Source organism: Nicotiana tomentosiformis, chromosome 3 (assembly GCF_000390325.3).
Source record: "Nicotiana tomentosiformis chromosome 3, ASM39032v3, whole genome shotgun sequence".
NCBI lineage: Eukaryota > Viridiplantae > Streptophyta > Magnoliopsida > Solanales > Solanaceae > Nicotiana > Nicotiana tomentosiformis.
In genome coordinates this window covers 33,966,232-33,980,567 of record NC_090814.1, presented here as the reverse complement: position 1 = coordinate 33,980,567, position 14,336 = coordinate 33,966,232, and the positions used below count along the sequence as shown (strand labels likewise).

The 14,336-nt window shown below is 38.4% G+C and overlaps 1 protein-coding gene across 1 annotated transcript; it reads left to right on the top strand.

Annotated features, from left to right (window-relative positions):
- The first annotated feature begins 495 nt into the window (after positions 1-495).
- Positions 496-1,478, top strand: LOC138907598 (uncharacterized). The gene is made up of 2 exons (XM_070198200.1): positions 496-1,149; positions 1,197-1,478. Exons 1-2 carry the CDS (start codon positions 496-498, stop codon positions 1,476-1,478), a joined length of 936 nt encoding a protein of 311 aa, XP_070054301.1.
- The last annotated feature ends 12,858 nt before the right edge of the window (positions 1,479-14,336 follow it).

The window sequence follows — 14,336 nt, the reverse complement described above, 5'->3', positions numbered from 1 at the left end:
TATAGTTCCCGTTAGTTCCTTTATTCTATTTCTTTACCTGTTTTATGACCTTTAGTAGTAGATTATATTTCAATAATTTATTTTATTTTTGTCGCTTGTTTTCGGGATAGAGCTTGCGTAGTGACTCCTAGATTATAGTGGTTTTGGTGAACGATGGTAGGGTAAGGTCTTGTCCTCGGAGGTGTCAGCGCGGGGATGGGGCACAGGGAGTAAGGCGGGTAAGAGCGCTAAGGGAACTACTAGGGTAAGAGTGGGGTCTTGGAACATAGGAACTTTGACTGGAAAATCTGTAGAGTTAGCGAAGATTCTCGAGAAAAGGAAGATTAATATAGCTTGCGTACAGGAGACTAGGTGGGTAGGAGATAAGGCACGAGATGTGGGTAGTTTCAAACTTTGGTATTCTGGGAGGGTGGGGGCAGGAACGGGGTAGGTATCTTGGTTGATAAGGACCTCCGTGAACTAGTGGTGGAGGTTAGGAGGATGAATAAAAGACTGATGACTATTAAGCTAGTTGTAGGAGGTTTTACTTTGAACATAATCTGTGCGTACGCACCCCAAGCAGGCTTGGATGAGGAAGTCAAGAGGAGTTTCTGGGAGGATTTGGATGAGATGGTGCGTGGTATCCCGCATACCGAGAAGTTTTTCATAGGAGGAGATTTCAACTGCCACATTGGAGCGACGTCTGGGGGGTATGATGATGTGCATGGTGGCTTTGGTTTTGGAGATAGAAACGGAGGAGGAACGTCTCTGCTGGACTTTGCTAGAGCATTTGATTTGGTAATAACAAACTCGAGTTTTTCGAAGAAGATGGAGCACTTGCTCACCTTCCGGAGCTCGGTGGCCGAGACTAAGATTGATTATTTACTCTGCAGGAAGTCCGATAGAGGTCTTTGCACGGATTACAAGGTCATCCCGAGTGAGAACCTCTCGACCCTTCATAGGCTCCTGGTCATGGAACTTGAGATCACGAGGAAGAGGAGGAAGAGGGCGATGTATGGCCAACATAGGATCAAGTGGGGAGCCTTGACGGAAGCTAAAGCGCAGGAGTTGGGGGTCAAGTTGGTGACTATGGGGGCTTGGAGGAGTAGTGGGGACGCAAGCGCTATGTGGACCACGACTGCGCAGTGCATTAGGGAAGCCGCAAGAGAGGTATTAGGGGTCTCAAAGGGTCACTCTGGTGGTCACAAGGGAGACAGGTGTGGAATGGAGAGGTACAAGGAAAAGTGAAAATCAAGAAAGCAGTGTATCTGAAGCTAGTGGAAAGTGTATACGAGGAGGAGAAGAGGGCGAATAGGGAGCATTATAAGTTGGCTAAGAAAGAGGCAAAGCTAGCAATTATGGCGGCCAAGACTGCAGCTTTTAGTCATTTGTATGAGGAACTCGAGGGCCGAGGTGGGGATAAGAGGTTGTTCAGGTTAGCCAAGGCACGAGAAAGGAAGGCACGTGACTTGGACCAAGTGAAGTGCATCAAGGACTAAGAATGTAGAGTTTTGTTGGACGAGGGGCTTATACGTCGGAGATGGAAGACCTACTTCCATAGTCTCTTGAATGAGGAGGGGGACAAGAGCATTGTACTAGGTGATTTGGAACTCTCTGGGAGTCGCTGTGACTTTGGGTATTGTAGGCGGATTAGAGTTGATGAAGTTGAGGAGGCTATGCGTAAGATGAGCAGGGGCAAAGCGATCGGGCCGGATGAAATCCCGGTGGAGTTTTGGAAGAGTGCGGGAAAGGCAGGCTTGGAGTGGCTCACTAGGTTATTTAATGCTATTTTTAGAACGAAAAAGATGCCTGAAGAGTGGAGGTGGAGCACCATAGTTCCTGTATACAGGAACAACGGTGATATCAAAAATTGCAATAACTATCGGGGTATCAAGCTGCTTAGCCATACTATGAAAGTCTGGGAGAGAGTGGTAGAGCTAAGGGTGAGGAGGAGTGTGTCTATTTTCGAGAACCAGTTTGGGTTTATGCCGGGGCGTTCGACTACGGAAGCCATCCACCTTGTTAGGAGATTGATGGAGCAGTATAGGGAGAGAAAGAAAGACTTGCATATAGTGTTCATCGACTTAGAGAAGGAGTACGATAAAGTTCCGAGGGAGGTTTTGTAGAGATGTTTGGAGGCTAGAGGTGTACATGTTGCCTACGTTAGGTTGATTAAGGACATGTATGATGGAGTAAAGACCCGAGTGAGGATGGTGGGTGGGGACTCAGACCATTTTTCGATTATGATGGGGTTGCATCAGGGATCGGTACTCAGCCCTTTATTGTTTGCTCTGGTGATGGACGTACTGATGCGCCACATCCAAGGGGAGGTGTCGTGGTGAATGCTATTTGTAGATGATATTGTATTGATTGATGAGACACAAGACTGTGTGAACTCGCAATTAGAGGTATGGAGGTAGACCCTGGAATCTAAAGGTTTCAGGTTGAGCAGGACCAAAACAGAATACTCGGAGTGTAAGTTCAGTGGCGAGACTCAAGGAGGGGAAGGTGAGATGAGGCTGGACTCGCAGGTCATCCCGAGGAGAGGGAGTTTTAAGTACCTTGGGTCTATTATTCAGGGGGATGGGGAGATTGATGAAGATGTCACATATCGTATTGGGGCGGGATGGATGAAATGGAGACTCGTTTCAGGTGTTTTGCATGATAAGAAGGTGCCACCGAAACTTAAGGGTAAGTTCTATAGAGTGATGGTCAGACCAACGATGTTGTATGGGGCTGAGTGTTGGCTAGTCAAGATCGTTCATGTCCAGAAGATGAAGGTAGCAGAGATAAGGATGTTGAGATGGATGTGTGGGCACACCAGGTTAGATAGGATCAGAAATGAGGTTATTCATAACAAGGTGGGTGTGGCCCCTATTGAGGACAAGATGTGGGAAGCACGGCTTAGGTGGTTTGGTCATCTGAGGAGAAGAAGGAGGAGCACAAACGCCCCGGTGAGGAGGTGTGAGAGGTTGGCATTGGAGGGCCTACAGAGAGGTAGAGGTAGGCCAAAGAAGATGTGGGGAGAGGTGATTAGGCAAGACATGGCACAACTTCAGCTGACCGAGGACATGACCCTTGATAGGAAGGTATGGAGGTCGAGTATTAGGGTAGTAGAGTAGGTAGTCTAGAGTGTTCATAAAAGTAATATTGGCACACAACCTCGCTTTCTATTGGTAGTAGGTTTTTATACCTAACCGTTGTTTTCTTTCATTGTTGATCACCTTACTGTCTTGTTGTTTTTATTCTTCTTTTATATGGCCTTTTGGTACTGTCCCTTCTTGTCTATATTTTTATTAATGTGGTGCTTATGCTTTCCTGAGCCGAGGATCTATTAGAAACAACCTCTCTATCCTCACAAGGTAGGGGTAAGGTCTGCGTACACACTACCCTCTCCAGACCCCACAGTGTGGGATAATACTGGGTATATTGTTGTTGTTGTTATTGTTCGAAAGTGAAATCTTATTGGGTTCTTTTAATTACCATTCAAAAAGCATCAATGGCTATATATTAGGTAAAAATTCCAAAGCATCAGTCATCATTTATTATGCGAATAGATTGTAAATAAAAAAAAATATTGAACATTAGGATGCAAAATACAAAGAAGTTGTTTTAAATAGAATTGTATTTAAGGTGAATGTCTATATTTTATAGAGATTTTAGGGTTTGTTACTTGGTGACTAAGTCACTTTTCCCATATAAATAGAGGGTTCTATTCCATTGTAATTCATCCCAAAATTTAATAAGAATTCTCTCTCCCTACTTTTCTCTGCAATACTCTTCTTCTTCTTTTATTATTTCATTACACGTTATCAGCACGAGACTCTAACCAATTGAGTAGAAGCTTTGGGATTGAGTATAAGGATTTCCAATTATTCCATGAACTTCCTTCATGATTAAATTCTGGATTTAAAGTAAGTATTTTACTTTATTTTTCTCTTTTGACTTCTTGAAATTCTATAATTTGATTTTAAATACAAGTAAAGATAATAAATTTTGATTATAACTCTAATGGAGTTTGTAAGAAATTATAACCACCCGAAGTGGTAAAATTTATATGTCTTGCCATGATCAAATTCATATATGATTGTGGGCAAAGAAGTGGAAACTCGTCCCATTAACTTTGCTTCATTCTCATTCCTTTAAGAGAATGTGGTAGCAGTATGTGATAAATCTGAAAAAAGAAAAAATTATTACCGTGAAGGTATCAATGGATGTGGACGTGGTAAAAGATGAAATTATAATCGTCATCATTGTGGTAATGAGAACAATAAGAATTCTCAAAATAATCTTTCACTATGTGAAAATAATATTTGTCATCAATTTGACATGAGATTTTGTAAAACACATAGATGATTATGGTCCATTCATAATGTGAATGTGACAACATGTGATTTATGAATACATATTCATTCTTGGAAGAATTTGAACGTACTAGTGGTAGTGAATATACCACACTCACCTCTAAAAGGAGGTTTGAGATAAAACAAGAAAATAATTTCATTATTATGGCATGAATGGTCATTGATCACGTACCTATTATGATTATACCAAAATATTATGGCAATGTGATTATTACAGGGCAAAAGTAATAAAAGCAACATATCTTGCCTATAATGATTTTGACCATGACCATAATTGTATAACTTTTTTCTTGAAAGAGATATTCACTATATGGATGCTGATGAATATGTGGTAGTACAAAATTAATTGAAAGCTCTAGAAGAGCCAATTATACTACTTTGGAGAAATAAAATTAATTATCAATAAGGTATGGTGTGGTAGTAAGTCACAAAGAAACTTATTGAGTTTCTAAAGTATTCGCAAAAGAGATTGGTTATATTGAGACTATATATAAAGAAAAGATTTAATATCTTATATTACTACAACTTATAGCGGGTGATATGTATGTGAAAAGTTACCCGCTTTATTCTTCAGTTTGTACTACACAAACAAAAGAATACCACAATAAAGTAGAAGTTTATTGATATAAAAACCCATATCATAATAAACTTGGAGTTTATTCATAATTGCACACGTCATGGTGTAAACCTAAAGTTTATCAATATTGATAATTTCTCCAATTGGCATAATTGGTTTAGCCATTAATTTAAGAATGATGTGCAAAAATAAAAGAGAATTTACATGGGTAAATATTAAAGAACTAGAAAGCTCTTTACAAATTCTCTTACGCTGCTTGTTCTCGCGATTATTATACCAACTAAAATTGGTTTTGAATCCCTTGAATTATGAAATTTATCAAAGGTGAATATGGGCGTATTCACCTGCCATGTAAACCTTATAAAGATGCATCTATGAGATGATTACATGTGCGTTTATTATTAACCCGTAACCTAGTATTTGTGAGGTAACTTGTTCAATAATTTAATTTAGAGCATAATTTTTAGATTTTCTATTCAAGACAGTTCATCTTGATAAGTTGGTTTACATCACAGTTGGTTTAGCAAAATAATTTATTGAGTGCCTCCATTTAATAGCTAAATTATTGTTTATGAGAATAAAGTTATCTATATCAGTTTGATATACGTTACACACGAAAGTATATTACATTCTCCCCTCACAACCGGTTCATGGTCAGGAACCAAATAATTCCATCTTATTATTATTGATGTGCAGTGTATATTTTGATTAACACCATAACGCACAAAGATGAGTTCCCAAAGTTGAGGAAGCAAGTTAGTTTTTCTAACATAAGGGGGAGAGATGATAAACATTTGAGAAAATGTTACGTGGAATGAATTATCATTTCTACATCTAGATCCTCGAATAAAGCAATGTGAACTTGAAGTTCATAAAAAATAATCCATCTTCAATATATTGCAAATCATGCAAGATACATTTGATGACCCAAAGAAAGTAACTATATTCTCACTACAAATGCTCCTATTAGAATAAGTCCTAGAAGGACAAAGTCTATGGTACGTTTAAAGCGAATAGACAAATCAATTTCAAATAAATTTCTTGATAAAGAAGATGAGCAAATGATCAAAATGATCATATTAAGGAGTCAAGTGATCTAGCAGATCATATGACATAATACTTCATAAAATCTCGGGAGAGGTTCAGGTACTTGAAAATGTGAATGAAGAGATCATTATGTTTTTATGAAAAATGGAGGTTGGAACCGATATAAAATGTTCGTCGACTATATCTATGATAATGCTTAATATATATATATATATATATATGAGGATCTTAAGTTGGAGAAACATTTCAAGTAGAATTGATTTCATATGGAAGACATGTAGTTTTTGATATGCAGTTCAAACACTTGAAAGTATAAGGTCAATAGTATGAGCAATCACCTTTATCTATCTTATGTCTAGTATGACACGAAAACTTGATGTAAATCTAAAGTCCATTTATATGGCTTATATGACTTAACTTATATGACAATCCCTGAAGGATTTAAATCACATAAATCATATACAATTCTTGGTCTTGATGTACCATATCCTAAGAGCAATTTGTGCACATATGTATCTTGCTATAACTATAAGCATAATAATGTGATAGCGAGAATACCTTTATGGAGATATTGAAAAGCCATTCCACGACATTAGATGAAGACATTATATATCAATCAATAATGATGATTTCAAGGTGTAGTATATTCATTCAAGTTAATATGGCTGATTTGTTTATCAAATCTCTACCAACGATCTTTTGAAGATGGTGCACAAGATTGGAATGCGAAGGCTCAAGGATGTGAATTGATGCTCTCATCAGGGGGAGTTAATATACGTTGTACTCTTTTTCCCTTACAAGGTTTTGTCCCACTGAGTTTTTCTTGTAAGGTTTTAAACGAGGCAACAAAAAGGCGTATTGTTAGATATGTGTACTATTTTTCTTTCACTAGAATTTTTTCCCACTAGGTTTTATTTTAGTTAAGGTTTTAATGAGGTACATTATTTGTTGAATAGACATTCAAAGGAGAGTGTTATAAATAGAATTGTATTTAAGGTGAATGCCTATATTTTAGAGAGATTTTAGGGTTTGTTACTTGGTGACTAAGTCACTTTTTCCCTATAAATAGAGGGTTCTATTCCATTGTAATTCATCCCAAAATTTAATAAGAATTCTCCCTCCCTACTTTTCTCTGCAATACTCTTCTTCTTCTTTTATTGTTTCATTACTGAACTCTTATTTAATCGTTCTTTTTTCATTTTATCTACATGACCGCGGTGGATATTTTTACTTAATTTTACAATCTTCAATCCCATCGTATTGAATACTTTTAAATTATTTTCCACATATTTCTAAGAATCATTCTGTATAAGGTAATATATTGTCACGACCCAAAATTCACATGTCGTGATGGTGCCTATCTCAATACTATACAAGCCGATAATCTTAATAAATCACAATAATCTTCTAACTTTGAAAACATAATATTTGGATTTAATAGAAAAATCTCACAAATACTGATACAAATACACTCCCAAAATTCGGTGTCACTGAGTACATGAGCATCTAAATGATAACATAGTCCGACTGATACAAACACTGTATGGAAATGTAGAACAATACAAATAATTGAAAGTAAAGAGAGTCAAGGTCTGCAGGAGCCAAAGCAGCTACCTCGATAGTCTCCAACAGATAAATCCCCGAAATCTTACAGCCGCCGTATCCGGAGGTACCTGGGTCTGCACACGAAGTACAGAGTGTAGTATGAGTACAACCGACCCAATGTACTCAATAAGTAACAAGACTAACCTTTAGGCTAAAAGTAGTGTCAAGTTCAACAGGTACATTCCAGTATAGAAATAATAGTAAAGAAATATAGACATGCTTTCAAGCTCAACAGTTAAACTTAGTACAAGTAAAATACATCAATTCTAAATGATATGAGGAGTATGACATCTCAATATCTACATGCCAACGTACATGCTGTATGTAATGCACCTCAGTGGAAACCTCGTATACTCCCACTCTCAAAATACTCAATCACGCAGTACTGTATATGGCCAATCCAGCCCAGGGAAGATCTATCCCAAATATAATATCAACTGACAGTCAGTCACACAGTATTGTATAAGGCCAATCCAGCCCAGGGAAAATCCATCCCAAAAATGTAAATAATTCGGGCAAAATCCATGCCCAGAGAAGATCCATCCCTAAAATATAAAAAATTAGGCAAGATCCATGCCAGAAAAAATCTATCCCAAAAATATAAATAATTCGGACAAGATCCATACCGAGGGAAGATCCATCCCTCAATATAATATCAATTGCGCTCACTGTATGGGGTGCAGACTTCAGAGGGGCTCGTTCAGCCCAAACGCTCTATAATAAGCCAGATCCAGGCATAAGCAAATAAAACATGTTGCGGCATGCAACCCGATCCCATAAATATCACTCAAAATCTCCAGTCTCTCGGGCTCTCAATAACATGAAAATCAACCTAACATGATGAGTTGATGTATCAATGAATGACAACAGAGACTGAGATATGATATGCAATTAATAGATATGACTGAGTATAAAATTACAATTTAAACAAATAATTCAACAGCAATACGACCTCTGTGGGTCCCAAAAATATCGACACGTGGCCTAAACGTGATCTTTAATATGAGTCTCCACTCAATTTCTTTAACACATGAAAGTACATGGATAATGTCAAGATTATTTGACTACACAATTTTATGGAATTAATTACGTTACAATTTTTATAGTGCACGCCCATACGCCCGTCACCGAGCAAGTGTGTCACCTCCAAACAAATCACATAACACATATTTTTGGGGTTTATTCCCGCAGAACCAAGTTTAGAAATATCACTTACCTCAAACCGTGAAATCTTTTATTCCAATAAACCTTAGCCTCACGAATTGACCTATGAATGCCTCGTATCTAGTCATAATTAATTCGATGTAGTCAGCACGAATTATAGGAATCAATTCCATATGAAAATACTAAATTTCCCAATTAAAATCCAAAATTCAACTAAAATATCAACAGTGGGGCCCACGTCTCGCAACCCAACAAAGGTTACAAAATATGAATGCCCATTCAACCACGAGTACAACCATACTAATTTTACCAAATTCCGACATCAACTCGACCTCCAAATCCTCAAATCTTATTTTCAAGTCACTATGCCCAAATTCTCGAATTACACCTCAAAAACACGTAATCTAGTCGGAATGCTCAATGATAATTCAATATTATTTACTAACAATGATCACAAGTGAATTACCTCAAGTTTTTCCGTGAATTCTCGCTCAAAACTCGCCCCAACTCGTGCTTGAAATATCCAAAAGTGAGATAAAATCTCGGACACTTCGATTTATACACTGCCCAGCATTTTAACATCTGCGATGCACTTGGCCGCATCTGTGGTTCCGCTTCTGCGACTGCCTTCGCTTCTGTGGACAAGAAGTTCGCTTCTGCAGACTCGCTTCTGCGAAGTAGCCTCCCCTCTTGCCCTTCGGCTTCTGCGATCGCACACTCGCAGGTGCGGCCCGCTTCTGTGGTCCACCTGTCCGCTTCTGTGATCACTGCCTCAACCCACACCTGGCCGCTTCTGCGATGGAAAACTCACTTCTGCGAGGTCGTACCTGCGAGCAAAACTCCGCATGTGCGATTGCACCAGATGGCAAAAATTTCCAGCAGCTGTTGAAGTCCACATTTTTGACCCATTAACCATCCGGAATCCACCCGAGGCCATCTGGACCCTAACCAAAAATACCAATAAGTCCTACAACATCATACGAACTTAGCCGAAGCTTCAAATTACATCAAACAATGCTAAAAACACGAATCGCACCCCAATTCAAACTTAACAAAAATTAACGAATTTCAACTTCTACGGTCGATGTCGAAACCTATCAAATCAGGTCCGATTGATCTCAAATTTTGCACACAAGTCATAAATGACATAACGGACCGATAAAATTTTCAGAACTGGATTCCGAGCCCGTTATCAATAAAGCCAACCCCCGATCAAACTTCCAAACTTTTCATTTCCTATTTTTGCCATTTCAAGCCAAATTTAACTACGGACCTCAAAATAAATATTCGGACACACTTCTAAGTCCAAAATCACCATACGGAGCTATTGGAATCATCAAAACTCTATTCCGGAGTTGTTTACACATAAGTCAATATCCGGTCAACTTTTTCAATTTAGCTTTTCATCATTGAGACTAAGTGTCTCAATTCATTTCGAAACCTCACTGGACCCGAACCAACTACCCCGGCAAGTCACATAACATCTGTAAAGCACAAAATAAATAGTAAATCGGTGAACGGGACTGTAATACTCAAAACGACAGGTCGAGTCGTTATATATATATGTATTGGTAATTATAACTCTACATAATTTGAGACATTGAGTTTTAAATTTAAAGCCACATTTACATTTCGTTTCATTCTAATTATGATTACCTTTTTAAGTGGACGAATTTGGACTTGTGGATCGTAAATTCACTATTTACTCTATAATTTTATAGATGCACAAGAATAGACTTACCCTAAAATTCTAGTAAATATTTTTAAATTTTTGTTTCCGGTAACACTTCAAAAGAGATGCCCTCTATGATGCCATTAGTGTATACTCTAGAAATGGTTGTTACCAAATTTTTTTATTGATTCTAATTAATACAAAACTTATTTGCAGGAAATATATCCCGAAAAGGATGTGTCGCGAACAAATTGCCAGTGTTGCAAATTTGCATTTTTGTCTTAGTTTTATTTCCTAAGACATTGGTAAATTTTAAAACTCCTGAAAAAGATAGGGAATTATTTTGTTATCTACAATGTCGGGAAGACTATTGTAATGACCCGGCCGGTCGTTTTGAGAGTTAGAGCCCCGATTCCCTATTAAATACTTCCCCCGTATCTTTTTCTGCTATTGTGACTTGCCCGAAGGTTTCATTTTGGTGTTTGGTAGTGTTTGGGATACTTAGTCCTTAAATGGAGGTTTAAGCCTTAGGATTGGTACCGTAGTCGAAACTGTATAAAGAAGACTCTCGAATAGAATTCCGTCAATTTCGTTAGCTTCGTTGGGTGATTTTGGACTTAGGGGCGTGTCCGGGTTATGTTTTGGAGGTCCGTAGCTCATTTAGGCTTGAAATGGCGAAAGTTGAATTTTTGAAGTTTTGGGCCGGTAGTAGAATATTTGATATCGGAGTCAAATTCTGATTCCAGAAGTTGGAGTAGGTCCGTAGTGTTGAATATGACTTGTGTGCAAAATTTGGGGTCAATAGGACGTGGTTTGGTTGGATTCGGCATCGATCGTCGAATTTTGAAGTTTCAAGTTCTTTAAGTTTAAATTGGAGGGTGATCCGTGATTTTAGCGTTGTTTGATGTGATTTGAGGGTTCGACTAAGTTTGTATGGTGTTTTAGGATTGGTTATTATGTTTGATTGAGGTCTCGGGGGTCTCGGGTGAGTTTTGGGTGCTTAACGGACTAGTTTTTGGACTTGAAAGATAGCAGATTTCTTGTGTTTTTGTTGCAGACAGTCCTTCATCGCGTTCGCGAGAGAGGTCTCGTGATTGCGTAGAGCATCTGGGAAAGGTAGCTGAGTTGTTCTTCGTGTTCACGATGTCGTTCCCGCGTTCACGAAGTTACGGAACACTAAGGCTACGCGTTCGTGCTAAGGACCTCGCGTTCGCGTAGAGTCAACGGTCAGATGGGTTCCAGGCATGATAGCCTACGCGTTCGCGATGAGTGTCCCGCATTCGCGTAGGGTCAGGCTAGTTGAGCTATGCATTCACGACCAGTTCATCACGTTCGCGATGAGTATATTTTTGGTCTGAAGCAGCTTGTGCTTCGCGAATGCGAGGCTTTGACCGCATTCGTGAAGAAGGGCATACCTGGGCAGAATTTAAAGTTCAAAAACGAGGGTTTTGAGTTCATATCACAAAAATTGAATTGGGAGCTCGGTAGAAGACGAAATTTTGAGAGATTTTCAGAGGAATTCATTGGGTAACGATTCCTAAATCCTTTATGGTTATAATCCACTAATATATCATTAATTGTATCATTTAATTTGGGATTTGGGGTGAAAAATTGGGAAAATTTGAGAAAGGTTCTTAGACCAAATTTTGGGGTTTTGTTCGAGATCTTGGTATCGGATTTGAGTGAATTTGATATGGTTAGACTCGTGAGTGAATGGGTGTGTATATTTGGTCACTTTTACCCGATTCCAAGACGTGGGCCCGAGGAGACTTTTTGGGCATTTTTCTAATTTCTTGCCTTAGCTTTAATTTCGTTAGCTAGATTAGTTTCTTGTAGCTATATTTATGTTATGTAATTGGTTTTGGCTAGATTTGAGCCATTCAGAGTCGGATATTCGTGGAAAGAGCATTGTGACGGATTGATTTGAGCTTGGTTCGAGATATGTGGCTTGCCTAACCTTGTGTGGGGGTACTCCCCTTAGGATTTGGTACTGTTTGATATGTGAGCGTCGTGTACGTGAGGTGACGAGTACGTACACGGGCTATTTGTTGTAAAACTCTATTTTTCACAAAGTCATAACTTGTTTCCTCCTTATTTGAAACACACTAGCATATGTAACTATCCTGTTTAAACTAGAACAACATGCCTACTTGTTTAACTGCCTATTTGAACTCTGTGCAGCATGTTTAGTGAAATTACCTATTTTTCTTGACTTGAACTTAGTCTAAACTGTAAGATTTCTTGCTATAATTGTTATTTCGGTTGGTTGCGCTGCATATTTACTTTGGGACTACAGAACGGTATTCCGAGAGATCCCCCCATACTGCTTATTTACTTTGGGACTACGGAACGGTATTGCGAGAGATCCCCCAGTACTGCGTATTTACTTTGGGACTATGGAACGGTATTCCGGGAGATTCCCTATTCTGCATATTTATTTTGGGACTACGGAACGGTATTTCGGGAGACTCCCCTACATATTTACGTTTGGGACTACGAGACGGTATCTCGGGAGATCCCCTGTTGTTACCACTGTGTTCTGAGCTGTTGTCTTTCATTGATTCTATTCCTGTTAGATTTCTGTATTATTTTTACTGCGATATTTCATTCTGTCTTATTTCATTATATTTATACCAGTATGGCCGTGACCTGATCTCGTCCCTACTTGACCGAGGTTAGGCTTGGCGCTTACTGGGTACCGTTGTGGTGTACTCACGCCCTTTCCTGCACAAATTTTTCGTGTGCAGATCCAGGTTCATCTTACCAGCCTCATCACTTATTGCAGTCGCTGCTGCTTATTGGAGACTTCAAGGTATATCTACTCGCGCTCGCAGATCCTCGGAGTCCCCCACTATCCCCCTATGTTCATTTTTTTCCTCTTTCTGTAAAAATAATATATAGAACAGTTAAGACTTCTTAGTAGCTTGTGACTTGCGGGTTTATGGATTTTGGAAATTGTTTGGTACATTTCAAAGGTGATAATTGTATATGCCGAGTGGCATTCAGTTGCTTATTAGATATTTGTTACTGTTAGTGGTTTATGTTCAAGTTTTTATCTCATTTCTGCAAAGTGTTAGGATTATCTAGTCGTACAAACTAGGTGCCTTTACGACAACTCACGGAGGGATAAATTGGGTCGTGACAACTATATGGTTGTTGGGTGGGAATAATTTAAGGATCTTACTCAAGAACAGATTAATGAAAAATGCTAAAGGGGTGAAAGATATTTACCATGTCCAGATGTTGGACAGTACTGACCTTATCTCAAAATACAAAATCACAGTTATTCAAGCCTATATTATTAGGTTACATTATGTACTTTATCGTCTCGTTATAAAGTTATAAAAATCTTAACTTGTACAGTTCATTTTGTGATGGACAAAATGGAATAAAATATCAAACATGAACTAGATGAATTAGAAGGAAGAAAGACTAAAGATTTTCCGTATTATGAGATTTGGACGATAGGAAGTATAAGGTATTGTTGTGATAACTGCTTCGTTTATGATTTGTGAATGTTGTGATGGTTTGTGTTACGATTTGATGATGAATTATGGTTGGCTTAGTGGGCAGATACTCGATCAATAAATTTTATTAGCAACCATTAGAGACTATTTGTCCATATTGCCAGGGTGGATCTACCTTATTACCCGCTCGCTTCCGCAAAAATTGTTAGAATGTATAGTGTTGCCTCTTCTTCAGTTTCTTCCTCCTATTACCCGGACCATCACCGCTTTTTCCTTTTTTCAGTCCTCCATTCTCTTCCTTTTATTTGTTATATCTCTCTCTTTTTCTTCTTTTTAAAATTTCTTTGCACTAGTTTCTTTGTATTAGTCCTTTTTTGCTCCTACAATTATTCCTTATTTCATTTTCTTTCCTTCTTTCTCTTCCTTTTATTTGTTAAATATCTCTCTTTTTCTTCTTTTTA

Coding starts and splice junctions, on each gene's coding strand:
- LOC138907598 (XM_070198200.1), top strand. CDS start 496: ATGACTATTAAGCTAGTTGTAGGAGGTTTTACTTTGAACATAATCTGT. Junction 1,150..1,196: donor TTAGGGAAGCCGCAAGAGAG/GTATTAGGGGTC, acceptor CAAGGGAGACAG/GTGTGGAATGGAGAGGTACA.